Source organism: Camarhynchus parvulus, chromosome 20 (assembly GCF_901933205.1).
Source record: "Camarhynchus parvulus chromosome 20, STF_HiC, whole genome shotgun sequence".
In the NCBI taxonomy this organism is placed as follows: domain Eukaryota; kingdom Metazoa; phylum Chordata; class Aves; order Passeriformes; family Thraupidae; genus Camarhynchus; species Camarhynchus parvulus.
The window spans coordinates 5080601-5100884 of record NC_044590.1 but is presented as its reverse complement, the minus strand read 5'-3'; the positions used below and the strand labels follow the sequence as shown (position 1 = coordinate 5100884).

Genomic DNA, 20284 nt, shown 5'->3' with positions numbered 1-20284 from the left:
CCTCTTTTTGCCTTCAAAAGCAGCAATCCTCTGTCGCAGGAGGAGAGGGTAATCCAGCAGGAGACAGTAACTCACAGGGCCTCGATGCTACCTGTAGCCCCACATTTCCCTTCACAGAGAAAAGCAAGGCACAAATCTTCCCAAGAATATCTCTGGGTTTCACATTCTCTGAACCTCAGAGAAAGGAAAAACAATTCTTGTCATTTGCTGTGCCCGTGTTTGTGCAAAAGTAGAATGCAATATGGAGATTGTTTACCCAGAGTGATGGGGTTTTGTTTCCTTGGCCTGTGTGTGTGTGTTGGGACTCTTGGGGGACAGTCACGAGATTCTGTGAGTTGGGTGCAGGGCTGAGTGCTTGGCAGATTCGCTTCAGATATAATGTAATATAGTACAGAATAATATAGTATAATAAAGTAATTAATTAGCCTTCTGATAAGATGGAGTCAGATGCATCGTTCTCTCTCCCCTCATCAGGGGCTCCCTGTGAATTCCACAGTCACCTGGTGCCTGAAGCTCCTGTAGCCATGAGAAGCTTTATTAATGCTACAAATGAAACACAAACCTGAGTTCCAACCTTCCTCCTCAGAGATGCCACGATGGCCTTGCAGCAAATGGTACCATGGATACACCCCTGCCAAGAACTGCAGCTGGGAAAGGGTGACAAGTGATGAAAAACACACACACAAGTACCTGTGAAAGAGTGGTTATATTTCTATGCTTTTATAGCAATATAATACTTCATATACTATTGGAAAACATACTTCCAAATATTTTAAATTACCTGTACACCTAAACAGCCTGGTTATGGAACAGGAATGCCATGTTGCTGCTTACTAAAATCCTTGAATTGCCAGTCCCACAGCAACATAATAAATGCCCAGAATCCCAGGAGCTTTTGTTTAGCTCTGGAAACAACACACTCAGATAAAGCTCATTTTTATAAACACTAAAATTGCATTGCAATATCCATGTATATATATATATATTTTTATATATATATATGTGAAGAAAAACTTCTAACTTTCATAAATACATCATACATAAAATAAGCTCCCAAAATACATTCATGCATTTCCCTATCTAAGATCCCTGCTTGTACCCAAGGTGTCTAAGCTGGGAAGGGCAAGGCCTGGAGACAGGCTCGTGCTTGCAGGTGGCTCCAAACCCAGGTGAAGGTGCTGGGGCAGTGTTGGGGTTAAATCCTGCATCAGGGGTCTAATCCTGCCTCCCTAGAAAAACAGGGCTCTCCTGCACACTGTGCCCCATCAAAGCTGCACCAGCTGCCCTTCCACAAGCAGCCAAAAGCCATCATCCATCTCACCCTTATCACTTTTAGTTTTTCCAGCAGTTACTAGAGATAGAAACAGAATCATTGAATGGTTTAGGTTAAAAATCATTTTGTTTCAATCCCCTGCTGTGGGCAGAGACATCTTCAGCTAGACAGGTTTGCTCAATACCCCACTCAAGCTGGCACTGAGCACTTCCAGGGATGGGGCAGGGGGTGCACAGTGTGTCCCAGCACTCATCAGGGGCTGGCAAACAAGGGCTTTGGAAGCAGAGAGCTCACCCTGTGGCTTTGGTGGAAGGGGATCTGTGAATGGAAGAAGCTGCTTTCCTCCACTGACCTGAATATCAACTCCACTCCCAGCAGCACCATCCCTGTCTGCAACAGGAACACTGAGAGTCAGTCCTTTGCTAATGAAGGAAGCAAATGCCCATCCTGTGTCCATCTGTAGAAGCATAAATACACAGAATATACAAAAACATCTACAAAGCAATTCTGAGTGGGAGCTGGCAGGAAGGAAGTGCAGTTGTGCAGCTCAGGGCTGCAGGAGCTGTCCTGTGACCACGGTGACACCAGGCAGGATTCCAGGGGCTCCCTGTGCCCCCCTGGGCATGCACCTGCACCCCGTGGCTGTGCAAACACTGCACACCAAGCACCAGCCTGGCCTGATCTGCACTCAGAGGGGAGCCAGACTCACACACGCCCCAGTTCCACTTCTGCCCCTCAGAAAGGTCCTGATCCACACTGCAAGAGCACATTCAAAGGTCATTTTGGGAACGCTGCCCTCTCTCCTTGCAAGAGTTGCAAGCCAGCATCCCCCTTCCACAAGGCAGACCCATCCCTCAGGCTACTGGTCTAGAGACAAACTAAACTCACTCCAACCTTTCTGTTTACCCAAACCCACTGTCTTTACAGAACAACCCAAGATAAACATTGCATAGATCTGTATCTCACGTCTTCCCACGCCCAGCAAACAGCAAGAAGTTCAAGTTTTGCACAGTACATTACAAAAGGCATCACTTTTAAACAACACAAATAAAAAAAACCGAAGTGTCACCACGGTGTAAACCCTGCAATGAGTGAGGCAGTGAGTGTACAGTGCTTGGCAGCTCTGGGAATGGCTGCCTGTAGTGTACTGATGGATTTGCTAATCAAATCTCCTCTCCCAGTAATAGGAACTTGCATAATGAGAGAAGCTGCTCCTGAACAGAGTGATTCTGTGTGCCATGGGAAGGAGGAGGACACTGCCAGGGCTGTCTGCTTTGCATGCAACAGTTCAAGGGCCAGCTGACCCCTTTGCAGTGCAGACTGCAGAACAGCAGTGCTCCTCTCCAGCTTGGAAGTCCCAAGAGCAGTTTTGCTACAGTTGGCTTTACAATTGAGATATTCAATACAGTTGGCCCAGATCCTCTGGTGGTTGAAACCCCACATGCTCCATTGGAGTTACCAGTGATTACTTCCACAAGTGGAGAACGTGGTCCTGGCTTGTCACAGACACAGAATAAAGCTACAGTAGCCCTTTCTTTAAATAAAATTAAATAACTGCACGTGGCACCAGCGCACAACTTTAAATGTGCTTCTGCTGTTAAGAAAATAGCAAAGCACACCAGTGGTTACTTAAATTATTTATCTTCAACTAAAAAAAGAATAAAAATTTAAAATATTACTGTTGATTTAAAAACCCCTTGGGAAACTGCATAATGTCTTCTCGTGGTATTTCTCAGTTTGAAAGAGTCACTTGCATGTGGACAGCACTACATATCCTCTTCAGCTGGCAGTGAAGGCTTGTGCTCCTGGAGGTCACTGCTGCCATTTTCAGATGCATCCAAGCTGCCAGGAGGTGACTCTGGAGGTGGAGGTTTGTACAGTAAACAGGCCACTATAAAGAAGGTTGTCCCGAGGACCTGCAGCCATGGAGACACCCCGTTACCCTCTGCTCTCCCCCAAAACCAGGGCCCACCCCACATCTGCAATGAGCTTTGCTGACCAAGCTTTGGGGAGATGATGTTGGCCAGCCTGGGAAGCAGAGCAGCACTCAGAAGCAGAGGGGGTAAAAATCTGAATTTAGCCATCCCCATAGCAATGGGAATTTGGAAAAGTTCAGCCCCACACAGACACCTGGAGCACAGTGCTGCATGAGCCAACACTGCCTCAGCCTTTTGCTGGAAGGCTTTTGAAAACCCCTTTATCACAGCAGCTGCTAAACATTACTATCTAGGGCAAGTGCTTGTTTGGGAGCAGTTAAAATGATGGTTTTCTGCTAATAAATAAAGCCCACAGCTCTAAGTTCTCTTATTTTCTAGCAGTGACTGGGGAATGGTTATTTACAGCCTGCCCACAATGCCATCCCTCACTCTCACTAATACACTGCACTTGGATATTTTACTCCATTTCTAGCAAAAATCACTTTGTTTGCTGTTGGAAGGAGGTATTTCATATGGTGCAATAGAAGCTGTAATCCTAGAAAATAATGGGAATTTAACAGAATGATGGTGTCTGGAGCACCATTACCTGATGAGAAGCTAACAGGGCTTTTGCCTTCCCTGAGAAATTTCTTGCGTGAAAATTGAATTTTGTCTGGGAGTGGGCCAGATCAGGGCAACCCAATTTTGTAAAATTCTTTCCTAGAGCAAAACATTATGTCCTAAAAACCTGTCTGCTTCACCAGGGAGTGGAGGTAAGCAGCAGCATCACCTTGTAGACCAGTCCAGCGACGAGGGTGTAGCGGCTCATGGCTGAGTTCTGGTAAACGTAGCAGGAGCCCTGCTCCCCACACTGGTCCTGCCACAGCAGGCAGGATTTATCAATCATGGAGCCAAAGGCAATGGGGCCAGGGATGCCTCCTGTGGGCAGAGAGAGAGGGCATCTTCAGTTTGGGCAGCACCTTGCAGAAAAGCACCAAGCTCTGCTGATACCATGATTAAAAGAGCTCATCCGGCAACATCCAGAGCCACCAGGGATCAAAAATATGCTGGATTTCAAGATCTGAGAGTCCAGCAGGTCTTTTGGCTGTCCTGACCTACAAGTTGCATAAGAGCCAAAAGACACTCAGGAGCTTCAACACCTCTGCTTCCTTTCCTTAAAATTAGGGCACATTGGCAGGACATTGAACCTCTGTCACCTGTGATGTGTTACAGAACCCTCTATTCAGTTTGTAAATCACATGCAAAGGGAATTAGGTTGTCCTGAAGACAGCAAAAGAAACAAAGCATCCTCCTTTTCAGCAGTGTGTGTCCTAATCCCTTCTTCTCTAACCCAGTGTGTTTTATTCCTGGGTGACAGCTTGGCACACACCTCCCAGAACCACCAGACCTTTTTGGTGTGCAAATTCCCTCTGCTCCATACCTAAGGTTCGTACCACAATCCACTGGATCCCGAGTGCAAAGGACCTTTGTCTGTCAGAGACACACCTGGGGAGAAAAAGGGGTTTGCTTAAAAATGCTGCCAGGCTGCATCACCTCCCTGCTTCACAACTCCAGGTCCTCGAGTCCAGCACACCTGGGACCTCCAGCTCACCTGGGACCTCCATCCCTGTGGAGATTTAGGATCACCCCAGTGCAGTGTCCCTCCACCCCTGCTGTCAATGTGTGTATCCCATGTCAGAGGACAAAGTTCCCAATGCTGAAATTTCCTTTCCCAGCTAGACTGGGACAGGAATTAGCCCTGATATCTCCAGGCTGCCACCAACTCAGTGGTTCCCATCACACCTTTCCCATGCTTGATCCAGCGGGATAAAGCAGAGAGGAGGACGTTGAGGATTCCTGCAGTGCTGGCAGAGGACAGGGCCATCCCTGCTTACCTCAGAGTGGCAGTCAGGGCAGGAATGCTGCTCAGGAAGGTGAAGAGGATGACCACAAATATGAAGCACAGGAGCAAGGGCTTTTTGGCACAGGAGGAGGTGCATTTCCCTGCCTCTGCTCTGCCAGAGCCAGGCAGGAGGGCTTTGTCAACACAGCTGCACTCTTGGTAGACCTGGGAAAGAAAGGCTGGTGGGGGGTCTGCTGAGGAGAGTGTGGTGACAGTCAAAGCTTTAAAAATAAGAATTTCAGGGAGGGCAGAAAGCAGCTGGTTAGACTCCCAGAATGAAGTAGAAATGAAGCTGCATTTTTGACACACGTCTGTTTCCAAACAGGAAAATCAAGCAAGGGAAATTAACCCTGCCAGGCAGCTGAGTATCACCTCTACCCTCTCTAAGCCTTTGCCTGACTCCATGAGCAACATGCTGGAAGGATGAGGAGGTGCATCATGTTCATTCGAGACCCAAAAGGAGCACTAGGACAGAAATCAGGGGCTTACCAAGCTCCCTGCCTGCCTGGGTGATTTTCCATGGATTTCAGCACAGTTTGACCCAGAATGAGGCAAGGATGATTGGACACAACGAGAGAAGCAAAGCAGGGTGACCTCAGAGTACCTCCTGCCTCCATCTCACGTGGTACCTGAGAGCATCCACCCTGCCCTGCCTGATTTTACACTGATTTGCAGCAAAGCTCAAACCCTTTTGAGCCAGCCAAATCACTCCAGAGATGTGCCACCACCCTGCTCATGCACAGTGCTTCCAGACCTACCTTCTTGCCATTCCTGAGGTTCACAGACACACTTTTGCAGCCAGCGTGGCAGGGGGAGTAGTACATGATGCCATCAGCGCCACAGACAGGGCTGTAGGTGCCCTGCAAGCAGCCACACTGGGCATTGCAGGCTGCTGTCAGGTTGAGGTGCCCACCTGGCAAAGCACTGAGGGAAACACAGCAGCAGTCAGTGAGCAGCACTTCACAGGAGGAAATGGGGAGAGGAAGGGACAGTGGGAGTTGTGATGGATCCCCAGGTTTGGAAAGGCTTTCATCCCACCAAATTTTAACCATGTCCTGGAGCTGTCTCTCCCACAGCCACCAAGGGAGTTGAAGTGACCAGCTCTTAGGGTGACACTTCCATTCAGAGAGGAGATTCCCACTTTTGGTCCAGCTTATCCCACTGGATAGAGATGGGGGCTGCTGCAAAGGCAGCTGAAGGGTGGAGTGGGAGTATCTCCCACTCTGGTGCTGCTGATCATCCCTCCCTCACCAACTAGGGAGCCTCTTCCATAAACTCCATCTCACTGCAAAACTCAGGACATCTATTTTCTGTGTCTCACACAGAAAATCTATTTTCTGTCTCACACTCTGGTGACCAGACACCAACTTCCACCCCCAACACACCCACACATAACTGCCACCAGCACTGTGTGCTTGAGTTACCCTGTTCTGAGCAGAGCCCCTCAGGACAGACAGACAGACAGACAGACAGACAGACAGGGTGGTTGTTGTTACCTTCCATCATACATCTGGGTTACTCCTGCCATGGGCATGTTAGGGCAGTGGATAAAAAAAATGAAGATGGCCAGCAGACTCGACACTGTGCAAAACAAACACAACTTGATGATTCCTGAGCAGCGCAGTTTAAATTTATTCACGAGGAATCCTCCCAGGAATGTGCCTCCCCCTCCGGCTGGCACCACCAGATAACCTGAAAAAGAAGAGGAAAAAACCCTCAAGTGAGTTTGGAAATGTCAGCGAGGAGTTTTCAGGTTTGAATACATTAATTGCAGTGTGTTTTGCATATAAATGACTCCTTGCTTTCTGTGTGGCTTCTTGGTGGGAGTTCAGTGGATGTTGCTGTAGTGGGTGGTCCTGTGTAACAGCTCAGGTAATTTGGCATGAGCCTGTTAAGGCAGCTTCTCCTACCCAGAGATCTTAAAACTGGCTCTTTGAGGAGTGCTCATGCTTGTTGGACACCACTCCTTGGTCTATGTTACAGCACTTAGGTGAGGATCTCTGTTTTTGGATGCTGACAAAATATCCCCCACCAGCTCTGACATCCCTCCTCAGAGGAAATGTTTAGCCAATGTTTCCTGGTGATGCACTAGGACAAATTACAATTATTTTGCCTTCCTCTAGAGGGTAACAGATGGCTACAGAAGTGACACATTTCCTCCTGATGTCAGTAGATGCAGCTCTGGAAATGCACTGGGTGTAGGTGTGCTGATAGGAAATGATCCCATCCAACAGCTGAGGGGGATAACCAGTCCATAATTAAACTGCAAAGCATCTGTCTCCATTCTAAGCAAGCTAAAAGTGCTCTTCTATTTGTTGGCAAAATGGGAAAACATTGCAAAAACATGTTTTCCTTACCAAAAAAGGTGGCAGCTTCAGAGGCACTTAAACTAAACTGAGACTCCAGGAATTTGGGTCCAAAGGTGGACATCCCAGCAATCAGGGTTGCTTCAGTTGCTCCTGCCAAGCAGAGGAAGATGAAGGTGGGGTTCTTCAGAAGTAGCAGCACTGACCTGGGAAAGACAAATATATCGGAATTGAATCACTGATTTCAGGCACATTTTGATTTCAGGTCTTCCAAGTCACAAGGATTACATACAGCATCCCATCATCCTGCAACTCTTTGAAAGGAAAAACACCAAAAGGAAGATAACGGGGGTTTGAAGGAGCTTTTCCATCAGTGACACAGAGTGCATGTGTGTGATGTAACTCACACTAAGGGCACCCACAACTTCTACATGGACGATTTCAGCAGGAATTTTCCAACATTTGGGGTCAGGCTGAGTACTTTGTCTGTTTCAATGGGGCAATACTGAGAGGACATAACTCCTCACCAAATCTCCATCATTTCAAGGTTTTATTAGTGCCTGCTGCAGATATCTTGGGACTCCTGACTCAACCAAGAGCAAATTTGTGCTACATCCTCACATACACACGTTACTTGTTCACCCACACTCTCAGAACAATAACAACCTCTGATAACCAGAGATGTTTTGTAACTCAGGGGAAATACCAAGCAAGCCTTTCTATATGGAGGAAACACCTCCAAGACACCTGAAAAACAGAAAGCAATCTTTCTGCCACAATCTAAGCCCAGTTTTACTTGAAGCTTAACGTATAAATTGAGTAACTCCATTTTACTTTGACCCACTGGGATTTAGGAGAGAGCCACAGATATGCCTGAGAAATTGCCATGTGTCATTTACATGCAGATCCAGCAACAATTCCATCCCTGAGATGCAGAAAGGCCCTCAGGCACAGGGAATGGTCTCAATTATCTCTCACTATCTCGGATATTGGACTAAGAGGACCGACATTGCTTCTCAGGGGATGTTTTGTAAGCAGCTTCAAATTCTGCCCCATGACTTCCCCCTAGTCAAGCCCAGGCCATGGGTTATCCCATTTCTGGGATGGGCACAAATCCTGCAAGAGTGATGCCATGGGATGCTCACAGAGCAGAAAGGCACAGTCACCACCTCCTGCTCTGGTGGAAATGTGAGATCAGAGAAAACCTGCCTTGGTACAAGTAAGGGAGAGACGTGCCGAGGCTCAGAGTCAGATTTATGCAACTTTACTCACATGGAGAATTTCATTACATCAAAAGAACAAAGAAGCTGAAAGACAGAAATGCCACACATTCCTACACTTTGATTACAGGGGGCTTTACACTGCCTAGCTCTTGGGATTAGTTTAATGTACTATTTTATTTTCCAGATTTTTTTGGCTGTGCTTAATTTAGAAGCATAAAGCTTAATATTTGAGTGAGAAAATGCTTGTAGATCTTGTGGCTGAGGCAGAAAACAGACAGTGCCTTCACCTTTTTACGGAGAAGAGTTGCTCCCTGGCACTAGTGTGACTTTGTACCCTCTGCCCAAAAGTTACAGGCTGGACTTGCAAGTAGGAATATGCAAAAGAACTCCTTTCAGCACTAAGAATAAGGATTCACTCAATTTAATCGTCTGAAGACAGAAGATGCAGTTTTGAGGAGCTATGGCACATAAAACCTTACCAAAGACAGCACAAACTTTTTTATTACATCAGTAGGACTTTAAACAAACCCAGAAATCACCTAATTCTTGAATAGCCTTGGCAGTGCTCAGTTCTTGCAGCCAAAGGGATTTCAGGAGGCCCAGCACTGCAGAGAAGAATCCCACCAGCTAAAAAAGCTGGGCCTCCAAGGCTTTACTGATATGGGCACATATCAGTCTCTTTCTCACATATCAGAACTCTTTTTCACATAATGGTTCTCTGAGTAGGTTGGGACCACCTGCATGATCAGAGCCTGCTCCTCTGAGCACGGCATGCTCAGAAGACCCCAGATAAATGGATATTATCCAATTTTACAGCATGTGAATTGGGGCTTTTCCAGCAAAAAATGACACCCACTGTCACCAGCACCAAGGGAACAGAGGGCACCACGTGCACCCCACAGGAACATAAACCAACCTCCCTTTGTTCCATTTCATGGCTTTTCTAAGTCCCACCCTGCACCTAATCCAGGAGTGATCAGTGAAATACTGTTAATACAGAAGTGTCTCCAGGGCAGAGGATTAGGCTGCATGGGCTGCATTCCTGTAAGCTCTCGGGCAGCACTGTGAATGCAGCAACTCATGAACCTCCCTCAGAAAGGACCTGATGGCATGGAACAGTATTTTATTTCATCAGTATTTCTGCTTATCTTTGTGAGACTGTTACTGCCGGTACTGTGAGAAAATGTGTGGCACACAGTCCCTGACCAAGACAAAAGGAACAGGGAGTGTCCTTTGGCCTCACCCTCCAGCCTGGTCCACGTGTCCCCAAGAGCTGCCTGCACAGATGGGATCTCCTCTTTAATGCAAGTTTCCAGAGCAGAAAGCCTTGAAGGCACTTCCCTTTCATTAATCAAAACCAGGGACCACAAAAGTCTGTTGGGTTCCTGCCTTCAAAGCACACTGAGGTCTGGACTGGTCTGAATTGCCTGATACAAATTCCCACCTTTTGGGATTTATTATTCAGAAACAAGGTGTGAAAGATGCTCCTGGAGGAGGATTGTCTCTGTTCCTGCTGTCAGACAGCAGAAACAGTGGGAGCTTTGTTCCAGACAAGCAAGAAAAGCATCAAGCACTGACTTTCATCCCTCTCTGCTGCCCTGTTTGTGTTAGTTTTAGTCACAGACTTATCGTTATTTAAATGCAGGTTTTGAATTCAATTTCCGTGAGCAGAACAAGCCGTGACCTCGGAAAATGGCACCCAGTCAAGAATGCCATTTAATAACAGCACTGAAGTCTGTTCAGTGTAATATTCTTCATACAACTGCCTTAACCCCTGGTAAACTTCCTACAAAGTCTCCAAGCATTTCAGATGGGTGTGAGTCGTTGTGTTGACACAACACAGCTCGACTGGTGCTGAAAATTCCTGTTCTGAGCACCTGTTCTGCTTCCATCCTCCACTGCCAGCACAACAAAGACCACAGCTAATGCTCAGAAATGATTGTTGGCAGCAGCCTGGGGTTTAGCAACATCTTTGCAGGGAGCAGCCATCACACATGGATAAAATCTCCTCCCTAAAAACGATCCTGGGAGAAATAATATAAAAAAAAAAAAGAAGATCTCAACAGTGACAGATCCCCTTATTGACTGCAAGCTCCAAAAGGAATCAATATCCAGGTGTGTGATATGTCTGCAACATCCAGAGCCTCCATGCCAGCTAACCCCCTGCAATACATAAAGCAGCACCTCTCCCCCTGCCCTCCATTTCAGTACAACTCAACACAACAACAACAACAAAATCATAAAATATTTCAAAAATCCATAACAAAAATACATGGTTAAAAGATCACATTTTATTTTGGCTCCTGCTTTGTTCCCATCACAGAGCCAAGCAGCAGCTCAAGATTAAGCAAGTTGCTGTGTCACTGCCTTGCTGGAGAGATAAGAAGTAGTAATATATAAAAGGTGGCTGGAAGATGTGAAGGCAAAAGAAAAAAAAGGAAACCAAGAATAAAAGAGAAAAGGAACTGAAAGTTACAGTGTGGTATATTTTGTTCCCCGGCTTTGGAATGGAGCTGTGAGAATCACAGGGCCTGTTTCATCTCGTTTCTCATTAAAAAGGACAAAACAGGGATCTAACCCAAGTAAAAATAGAGGAAAGGAATAAAGCCCTGAGGGGCTGGGGAGGAGGAGCTGTTGGAAACATGGGCCAGGTGAGGCCAGGCAGAAACAGACAGGCAGAAATGATGCTGCTGGGGAGAGGGAGCTGGCAATGCCTGGGCATCTCCCATCACCTGAAGCTGGGCATCAAGCCACTCTCAGTGAAACTCAGTGTGTGGCACAGCACTGCAGGTGGACACGAGCTTCTGAAAACCCAGATGGGACTGGCCACTTGTCCCCTGCTCCCCCATGGGATCCCCAGCACCAGCTCTAGCTCAGCCTCTTTGCCAAGAGCTCCCAGACCTTGACAGGACCAGGCTCTTTGACACCTCCTCTGCAAGAAAGTGTCATTGCCCGAAGAAGGGCAACACCTTTGAGCTGGCAGGGCTGAAGGAAGCTCATTACTCTCTCTCCCCTTTGCAGGGCTCCCTAACCTCTGTGTGGGGTGCTTTTCTCACCGAGGCAGATCTTTCACTGTTTTCCCAAAGTCTGGATCCAACGCTTTTTTGTGGCTGCCATCCTTCAGCTGATGAGCCTCTGACACCCTCATGACGATGTAGCGCTGGGACCCTACATGAAAAATGAGAGGAAAAGGAACAAGGAGTGTGTCAGACACGGATGCCACCGAAGCTTTCGATTTGCAGGGGGAAAACAACACATTGTGGCATCCTCCCTCCACCAACAGCTGCAAGGGACAAGCAGTAATGAGAGGCAAAGGGACCAGGAGTGTGTCAGACACGGGGTATGGTTGCCACTGAAGCCGTGGATTTGCAGGGGGAAAACGCAACGTGACATCCTCCCTCCAGCAACAGCTGCAAGGGACAAGCAGTAACAGAAGCAGATGGGGTGAAATCCATTGAGGAATTCCAATTTAAACACAGGGAGCTGTTCCTTTGCTCCCACGTCCCCAGCCAGGCACGTGCAGGAGGATGGATGGAAGCCCCAGGGCGAGCAGAGCACTGTGCAGTCCTAGCCCCAAACCCCAAGCCCAGGAGGATCCCCTGTACCTGGGAGGCGCTGGGGGTAGCCCAGGATGGGGATGGAGATGAGCAGAGAGGCAGCTCCAGCCCCCAGGAAGCCAATCCACCAGGCCCCCACCCACAGCGTGTTCTCGGGGGCCATGTCGGTCCTGCAGGAAGAGAAGCCAAAGGGACAAAGGAACAGAGGTGATGGTTGGGGACAGAGCAGGGCAGCCCCGTGGGCCTCTCCCTGAGGCTGGCAAGGGCCAAGGGGTCACGGGGGTGACAGCAAAGGACACTGAGTGATCTGATGGGGATGCCATGTCCTCCATGCCTCCAGCCTCAGCGCAGCACAACATGAGCCCAGGAAATCACACCATTCTCATCATTCACCTCACTGCTTTTCAGCTGTGCTTTCAGGGTTGCCAAGATCCTTGCTCCACCCCAAAAACACCCTTTGCAAAAAAAAAAATGGTGGAAATAACTCATTTCTTCCCCTAGAAACCCATTCCCCCTCTTTAATCCATTCATCTGGCCTAGTAAATGGTGTCCCTGCCTAAGGCAGAGGGGCTGGAACTACACGATCATTAAGGTCCCTTCCAACCCAAAGCATTCTGTGATTCTGTGATCTACCAAAGAGCCTGGAAGGAAAGAAGAATAAACCACAAATATTACAAAGCAAAGATGGACTAAGCATCCTGGTGGGATGACTGGGAGGGTGAGCAGCACTGCTGGGAGCACAACCTCATCAGGGAACTCATTCAAAAAATTCACCTGCTGCTCGCAGCCTCATTAGCACAGGCAGTGCAGCATGAGGAAGGATTTAAGCTGACAGGTTTGTCAGCAATTTCCCCTCAGCAGCAGCACTAATGCAAACCACCCTTCCAGCCTCCCTGCCTGCAGACACACCACCCAACACCCCAGGCACACTTCCACCCAGCCACCAGCTCATTGCTCCAGATCATTGGTATTATTTTTTTCTACCCCAAATGAAACACAGAGCAGAAAGGGAAAGGAACAAGATTTTTTTTTAACGACTTACTCTCTGCCAATTTCAGTATAAATATTTAGAAACATTCCTCCTACCAGATAACCCGCTGCAGGCCCAAGGATTGCAGCAGTGTAGAAAACAGCTGAAAGGGAAAACAAGTCGTGTTAGACAACGTCAGCCAGGGATCCCAGTGTGATTCCCTCCTGGATGCAGGATGCTCAGCCTCTGGCTGCCTCACACCCTTCCCACTAAACCACCAAGACACAAATCCATATCGTTCCCACAAGTTTTCCTCTCATGCTTCTGCTCCAGAGAAGCTTTTGCATCCAACCTGGGAAGTTTTATTGGGCAGGCAAAATTGGTTCAGAATTAAACCATATTTAGCAGGGATGCTATAGATCCCATTGCCACATCCCGACTGCAATGAGCAACAGGATTCTCTCCCCACTGACAACACGGAATGTCTACACTAAACACAGCACTTATTTCAGTTTGCTGTTTAAACCATGACACGTGGAAAGATCAACTTGCTGATGATCTCATGATCTCCTTCCCACACTACAGAGCCTTCTGATACAGCATGGGCAGACTGACACATTTTGAAATTGCTCAAAGATCACCCTTTTGGCACTTTCACCAACAGGACTGTGAGTGTCTGGCAGCTGCTGAGCGACCAGCGATGCAGAGGAGTGAGCTGAGCCTCTTCTCTTGGCTGTGCTTTGCACCAGCAGTAGCTGAGCAGCCCAGTGACCATCCCTGCTGTGCTGAGGCCCGAAGGGATGATGATCTAAAGATTTACATCAGATATAAATGATGGTGATAAAACACTGGCACAGGCTGCCCAAACAGGTGGTGGATATTCCATCCCTTGACACATTCAAGGTCAGATTAGACGTGTCTCTGAGCTATCTGATTGAGTTGAAGGCGTCCCTTCTCATTGGACTAGATGACCTTTAAAGGTCCTTTTGCCCAAATTATGCTGTGATTCTATGCCCCCTTGCATGGATATGGGGTATGGCCGCATGGCTGACTGCCAGTGATGCTAATGCCATATGGCTGGCCCCATGCCAGGAGCAGGAGGCACTGCCCACCAACAGGGCACGAGCTGTGGGAGGAAAAACACCCAACTGAGCTCACAGTTGTCCTCCTGGTAAATAATCAAAACAGCTGCCACATCCCTCTGAGTTCCACCCTCAACAGGAACAAAAGGCTGAGCAGTGTTGGGAGAGGTGCTCCCAGTGTGGGTTGGGAGATGATTCTCGGGGTCTCTAGCTGCTCAGAGTGACCCCGAGATAAGTTAGAAATTCTCTTTTCCCAGCCCGGAGGTCGAAGAAGAAGTCAGAACTCTTCATTTCTCAGTCTCAAGGTTGTTTATTGTATCTTATCTATAAAATTCTTTCTCCTGGCCTGCCAAGGTCTGCTCAGCAAGACAGTCAGAGGCACTCTGCCTGCTCCCGGGGTGGTGTTATCTTTTTATACTAAAAACTACGTGTACAATATTTACAATTACTTTCCAATACCTATCACCTATGTTAGATAGTGAGCTTGGTAATTGTTTTTTCCAAGGGCTAAATCAAAGGCACAGGGGTCTTGGGCTCTGTGCCAAGGTCTCCAAGCCCCATGACAGGGCCTTGAGCCCTCCAGGGCAGCCAGAGGAATTTGCTGGGTTCCCACAATGATGAAGGACCATGACCTCTCCCTCCCACCACCCTGCTGCTAAAGGGCTGGAGCTGCCCTTCTGTCACAGGCATCTTTTATGAAAACTCCTTTCCTTAGGATTTTTCCTCCTGAGAAGCTGAGAGGCCTCAGGAACAAAATGTAAACAATGGTTATCTGCTGCTGTGGAATGCAACAGGCGGATCTGTGATTGGCCCATGTTGGTTGTTTCTAATTAATGGCCAGTCACAGCCCAGCCGGCTCGGACTCTCTGTCCAAGCCACAAGCCTTTGTTATCATTCTTTCTTTTTCTATTCTTAGCTAGCCTTCTGATGAAATCCTTTCTTCTATTCTTTTAGTATAGTTTTAATACAATATATATCATAAAATAATAAATCAAGCCTTCTGAAACATGGAGTCAGATCCTCGTCTCTTCCCTCATCCTACGACCCCTGTGAACACGGTCACACCCTTCAGCCCCACTCACCAATGTACACAGGGGAGTAGTTGGTCTTGACATTTTCATCCAAGTAGGTGACGCCGAGCGTGTAGAGCGGCGTGGCTCCCATGCCGTGCAGGAACTGCCCCAGCATGAAGACAAACCTGTAGCCAGAGAGGCTGGAGGCGGCCTGGGAGCAGGGCAGGCTCTGGTTCCCCCCGCAGACGCCCACCTGGGCCGCCGAGCGCGCCTCATACGGGCCCGTGGTGAAGTGTGGCAGGGCGAAGAGCAGGGAGCCCAGGCCCATGAGCAGCACCCCCCAGCCCAGCCAGCGGGGCTTGTGGCCATTGCCCCCGAAGTAGCTGACGAAGGTGAGGCAGACGCAGGCCGCGATGTCGTAGGAGCTGGCGATCAGGCCGCTCTGGTAACTGCGCAGGTCGAAGCGGCGCTCGATGGAGGTGATGACGGTGTTGATGAAGCCGTTCACGGTCATGCCCTGCAGGAAGGAGGCCACGCAGAGGAAGAACAAGACCCCTTTGGATGTGTTGCAGGGCTGCAGGCAGCCGGGAGTGAAGGCCCCCCAGCCGCAGGCCAGTTTCTCCCCTCCGGCAGACACGTATTTGATCCCTTCTTCCGTGCAGCATTGGGTCCTGCGCCGGGCTGGGCGCGCAGAGGGGCTCGGCAGAGGAGTCTGAGGGGCTGGGAGCCCCCAAGGGGCTGGGGGCCTCCGAGGAGGCCATGCCATTGCTCAGGGGGGTGCTGCAGCCATCGTCCTCCCGCGCTGCGCCCAACGGCCGGCTGGCCTCGCCGCGGTGAGGGGATGGGCGGGAGAAGTCGAGGGGCTGGGTGAAACAAAAGCCATTTTCTCTGGTGGAGCTCTGGGGCATTGCCATGAACGGGAATGCAGAGTCCAGCGGCACACAGGGGTGGGCTGGTGGCCAGGGTGGCTCTGTGGGGCAGTGAGGACCAGCCTGTCCAGGAGATTCAGTTTTCAGCACTTATTTCAGTAGGGAGATGGTGAAAGTCTGAGCCAAGACCATTCTGATCTGTGCAAAGAGAATTTTTACATGCCTTTATACAAAACCATGCTTAAACCCCTCAAATAGTCTTCTTTTTTTCCTTTTTTTTCCTTATTTTAAGACGTATAAGCATTTCACTATGCAGTTTACCTGGACACATGCCTTCCACCATGGGATGTGCTGGTACCTCAGGCGTCAGGCATCACTAACATTACAGAAAAGAACAAAACATTCAAGAGCCTTAAAAAAATGCACCTTCAGGCAGTGTCCCCACCAACTGAAGCCCCTTATCCCTCCTCTGATAAAGACCTGCATCCCCCTTCTTCTCCCTGCAGAGAACAGCCCACACAGCTACAAGTTTCCCACTGCTAGAAGTCCTTTGGTCTCTCTTTCACACTCTGCCAATAACAGTTTATAATTATCCTGAAAAGTTTCCACAGTCAGATTGATTTTATTCCAAGCCCTCAGATCTGTTTACAACTATTCAGTAAAATCCTTTCTATAACTAATTATACTACATGCCATTTCAGAGCAGGCTGGAGGGCAGAGGCAGCTGACTCTAACCTGATTAGCAATGCAGGCTGCCTTCTTTCACCCTGTTCCTGTGCATTGTATCACCTGACCCTGCCAGCAACCAAGAGTATTTTTCCTTAAATGCCTTGGCTGAACTATAAGTGATGAAAATAATAAGGTTCCCCCTTGAATACTGGTCTTAAATATGCCCCAAATGCTAAGTGAGAACTGTTTAACCAGAGAGCATCCTCAAAGCATCCTGTATTTCTCAATAATTTTGCCAATATCTGATCGAGAGGTTCCCACAAAAATGCTCCCCCTGACACGACAGCCTCATCAGCACGGAAGAGGGGAAAAGGGCATTTTTTTTTCCCTGATAAAATGAACTATGTTCAGATGGCTGTAACCTGGGAATATTGCAGCCTTTGGTGAAGACTTTAATACTTACCTGTGTGTCGCTGTAAAAAATTGACATTTGGTAAATAGATGTGCTTCTGTGTACCAGCAGATCTCAGGAGGACTTGGCAGAAAGTGATGCTCAGAGCACCACCAAGGTGCTGCTCCTACCCCAGAAGGGCAGAGGACAGCCCACATGTGCTACCAAATCTTAAACATTCATGTCAGGAGTGCTACAACACATCTGGTCAAAGTAGGTTAAACAAATGAGGTTCAACTTTCACTTGCAAATAACTTTATCTCAATTACCCTGTCTGGGGAGCAGTGTGCATGGACTGTTTCCTATTTCAAGCTCCAGATTCCAGCAGAGATTTGATGACAGAGCAGGGCAGGTGAGCCTGATGGGCAGGAGGGCACTGCTTTGCAGCTCCACGCTGCACTCCTCCAGGTAACTCCTGCCTTAGTTGGCTGAGTACAGCCAGGTAACTTTGATCTGTAAAGTGTAAATGCAAACACTGACTGCAGGGGTTGAAATTTTGCTGCAGAGACAGACTGTTGTAATGTGCTGGCACAAATAAATGATGCCTTGGTGCAAGGCTCTATTTTTTCCACTTTTTTTGCCTCTCCAGTGTTCTTATGACTCTTACAGCTCTAAATCTGTTTCTCATCTTTGGATGCAATATTGGAAGCAATAAATAAGCCTGCTTTAGCACTCTGTTAAAGTCAGGAGTGATTATTAGGTGCTGAATCAGGCTCTAAGGGGCGGAATGGTTCATACTCATGTAAATCAAACGCCTCCTTGCACAGCAGACAGGGCTGCAGCTGCACCCTCCTCCTATCAAACTTGTATCAGACTCATGTCTGATGTTACACTTGACTGCACTTGTAAAGAAGGTTTCTTGGCTGAGGATTGATTTTGCTCTCACTGATTGCAGCAGACAGAAGCAGCACATCTCTGTTATTACCTGATATGCAAGCAGGAGCCCTGAGCTCCCCAACTAGCCCAGCTTCACCCTGGAGGAAAAACTCCTTTAAACACTGGGATCTCTCCTTTGATACCTCATGAATTTATATTGATATTTTGGTATTTCATGAGTCAGGAAAGAGATTACAGCTCTTCATCAAAGGTTTGATTTCCTTGGTGGCAGCGGTTTGGGCCACCAGACCCAGGTGACCACATCATCCCCTCTTCAACTCCTGCCACTGTTAACAGCAAACAGGGTGAAACACTTCCAAGAAAGCAGCCAGCCTTTCCTCCAGGCAGCAGATGTTTTCCCCTACCCAGAAGCTTTCTCAGCCCCTCCTGTACACATCCCAGTGGACCTGGGCTGATGACTCGTGCCCAGGTGCTGTGGGCAGGGAGCCCACTCCTGCTCTGCGCTGCCCCCCGAGCTGCCTGGCACCTCTTGAAGCATTTATAAACTGGCTGTGACACCTTCACTGTGGGTATCAGCTTTCACAGGAGCCATATGCCACTTCAGAGGACAAAATATAATCTTCAGGGGAAAAAATCCAAGCAACTTCATGCACTTCCTAATCATTCATATTCTTCCGAGCCATCCATTTATTGCCTCCCATTCATCTCTGTTTTTAATGACTCAGCGGGTGATTTCTTGCTTACACTGAATCAGTACCAACGCTATTATCTCTCTGCTATAGATTTCCTCATTTTGCTGCAAGATTTCTACTTTTTTTTCCCACTGTACAGCTGGTTCCAGAGTGCCAACATTATCGAGTCAACACAGCAGAAGTAGCAAGGCAATGAAAGCATATGATTTGTATCTCCTGATGAAATCTGTAAAGACTTCCCCCCCCCATAATATTTAGCATTAAATCAATAGTAAAACTTACAAGCTTTTCATCAGGTGATCATTTAAAAAGTCACAGGACCAATTAAAAACATTTTGTATTTCTGCCAAGGACTGCAATGAGATTAATGTTGCAAATTAACTCGTAACTGACATGCAAAATAATCCCATTTGCTGAAACATGCCCAATAATAGTTAATCTTCCCTTCCACATTACGGTTTTTTGACTTTTATATGGTATTATTGTGGCAAATAACATCTATACATAACTTCTGCTTTCCACAGCTGAGCGCAGTTTATGAGTAGACTTAGCATTTTTTTCAATTCTATTGCATACATGGAGGTATTTCCTAATGAACAGGGGTGAGGGATTAAAAATGATCAGGAAGTGTACTGCAAACAGGAGAGGAGCAGCCTCAGGCAATGCTTGGTGGCTGTGATGAGTCTCCTCTATTTTTATTTTCCTCGATGTGTGAGTGAGCCTGGAATTACTGATCAAGTACTTAGACTCTGGTCCATATCCAAGTACCATATCCAAGTCCATATCCCAGTACCAAGCTCATATTACTGCAGCAAAGGATAAATTCATCTGGGTTTGGCCATTTAACTTCCCTTGGTAACACACAGTGAATTTTCCTCGGAGAGTTTGGCTTCAGAGGATTAGCAGCACTCCTTCTGTCATGGCTAATAAACACCATATGGAATCAAGTGTAATCCACTGACTCTTTAGGAGTGGGGAAGCCTCCCACAAGTGAGATAAATCCACGTCCCAGTCCCGTGAACAGGGCTTGTCCTTAGGGCACTGGTTCAGTGCAAAGGAGATAAAAGCAAGAATGGGATGAGTGAGTTGTTCTGAGTAACACTGAACTGGTTTCCTGGCAGCTGAGGAACTCCATCCAGCTCACACCAAGTGTAAACTTCACATTTTTAGCCCAGTTTTTCAAAGCATCTCTTTGGATCAGCAACACAGAGGATGCTGCTGTTGTGGGATTGGCACAAGGACTGGACTGGAACTTTTGATAATCAATTCCTGTGGGAACAGCGTGGTCCTGCACACATGGAAAAGTTTCAGGAATGAGAAACACACCCAGAGAGCAGCCAGCTGACCATGAGCTGAATGCTGTATTTACCATCAGTGTTGCAGGGACAGAGGGAGGATGAGGGAGGAGCTTCCTAGGAATGGGGGGCAATAGGAATATCCTGACCCACCCCTCATGTCAGAGACCTGCTTTTACATGATTAGCCCTACTGGAGTCTGAAACATGGAAGAGAGCAGCAGAAACT

At 47.8% G+C, this 20284-nt stretch overlaps 1 protein-coding gene across 1 annotated transcript; it reads right to left on the bottom strand.

Annotated features, from left to right (window-relative positions):
- Positions 1-597: 597 nt before the first annotated feature.
- Positions 598-16267, bottom strand: SLCO4A1 (solute carrier organic anion transporter family member 4A1). The gene is given in 12 exon segments (XM_030963258.1): positions 598-3189; positions 3980-4128; positions 4631-4695; positions 5085-5257; positions 5851-6016; positions 6589-6784; positions 7450-7604; positions 11678-11789; positions 12227-12348; positions 13221-13311; positions 15313-15910; positions 15912-16267. Coding segments are annotated over 12 exon segments (2223 nt in total). The 5' UTR covers positions 16158-16267; the 3' UTR covers positions 598-3039.
- Positions 16268-20284: the final 4017 nt, after the last annotated feature.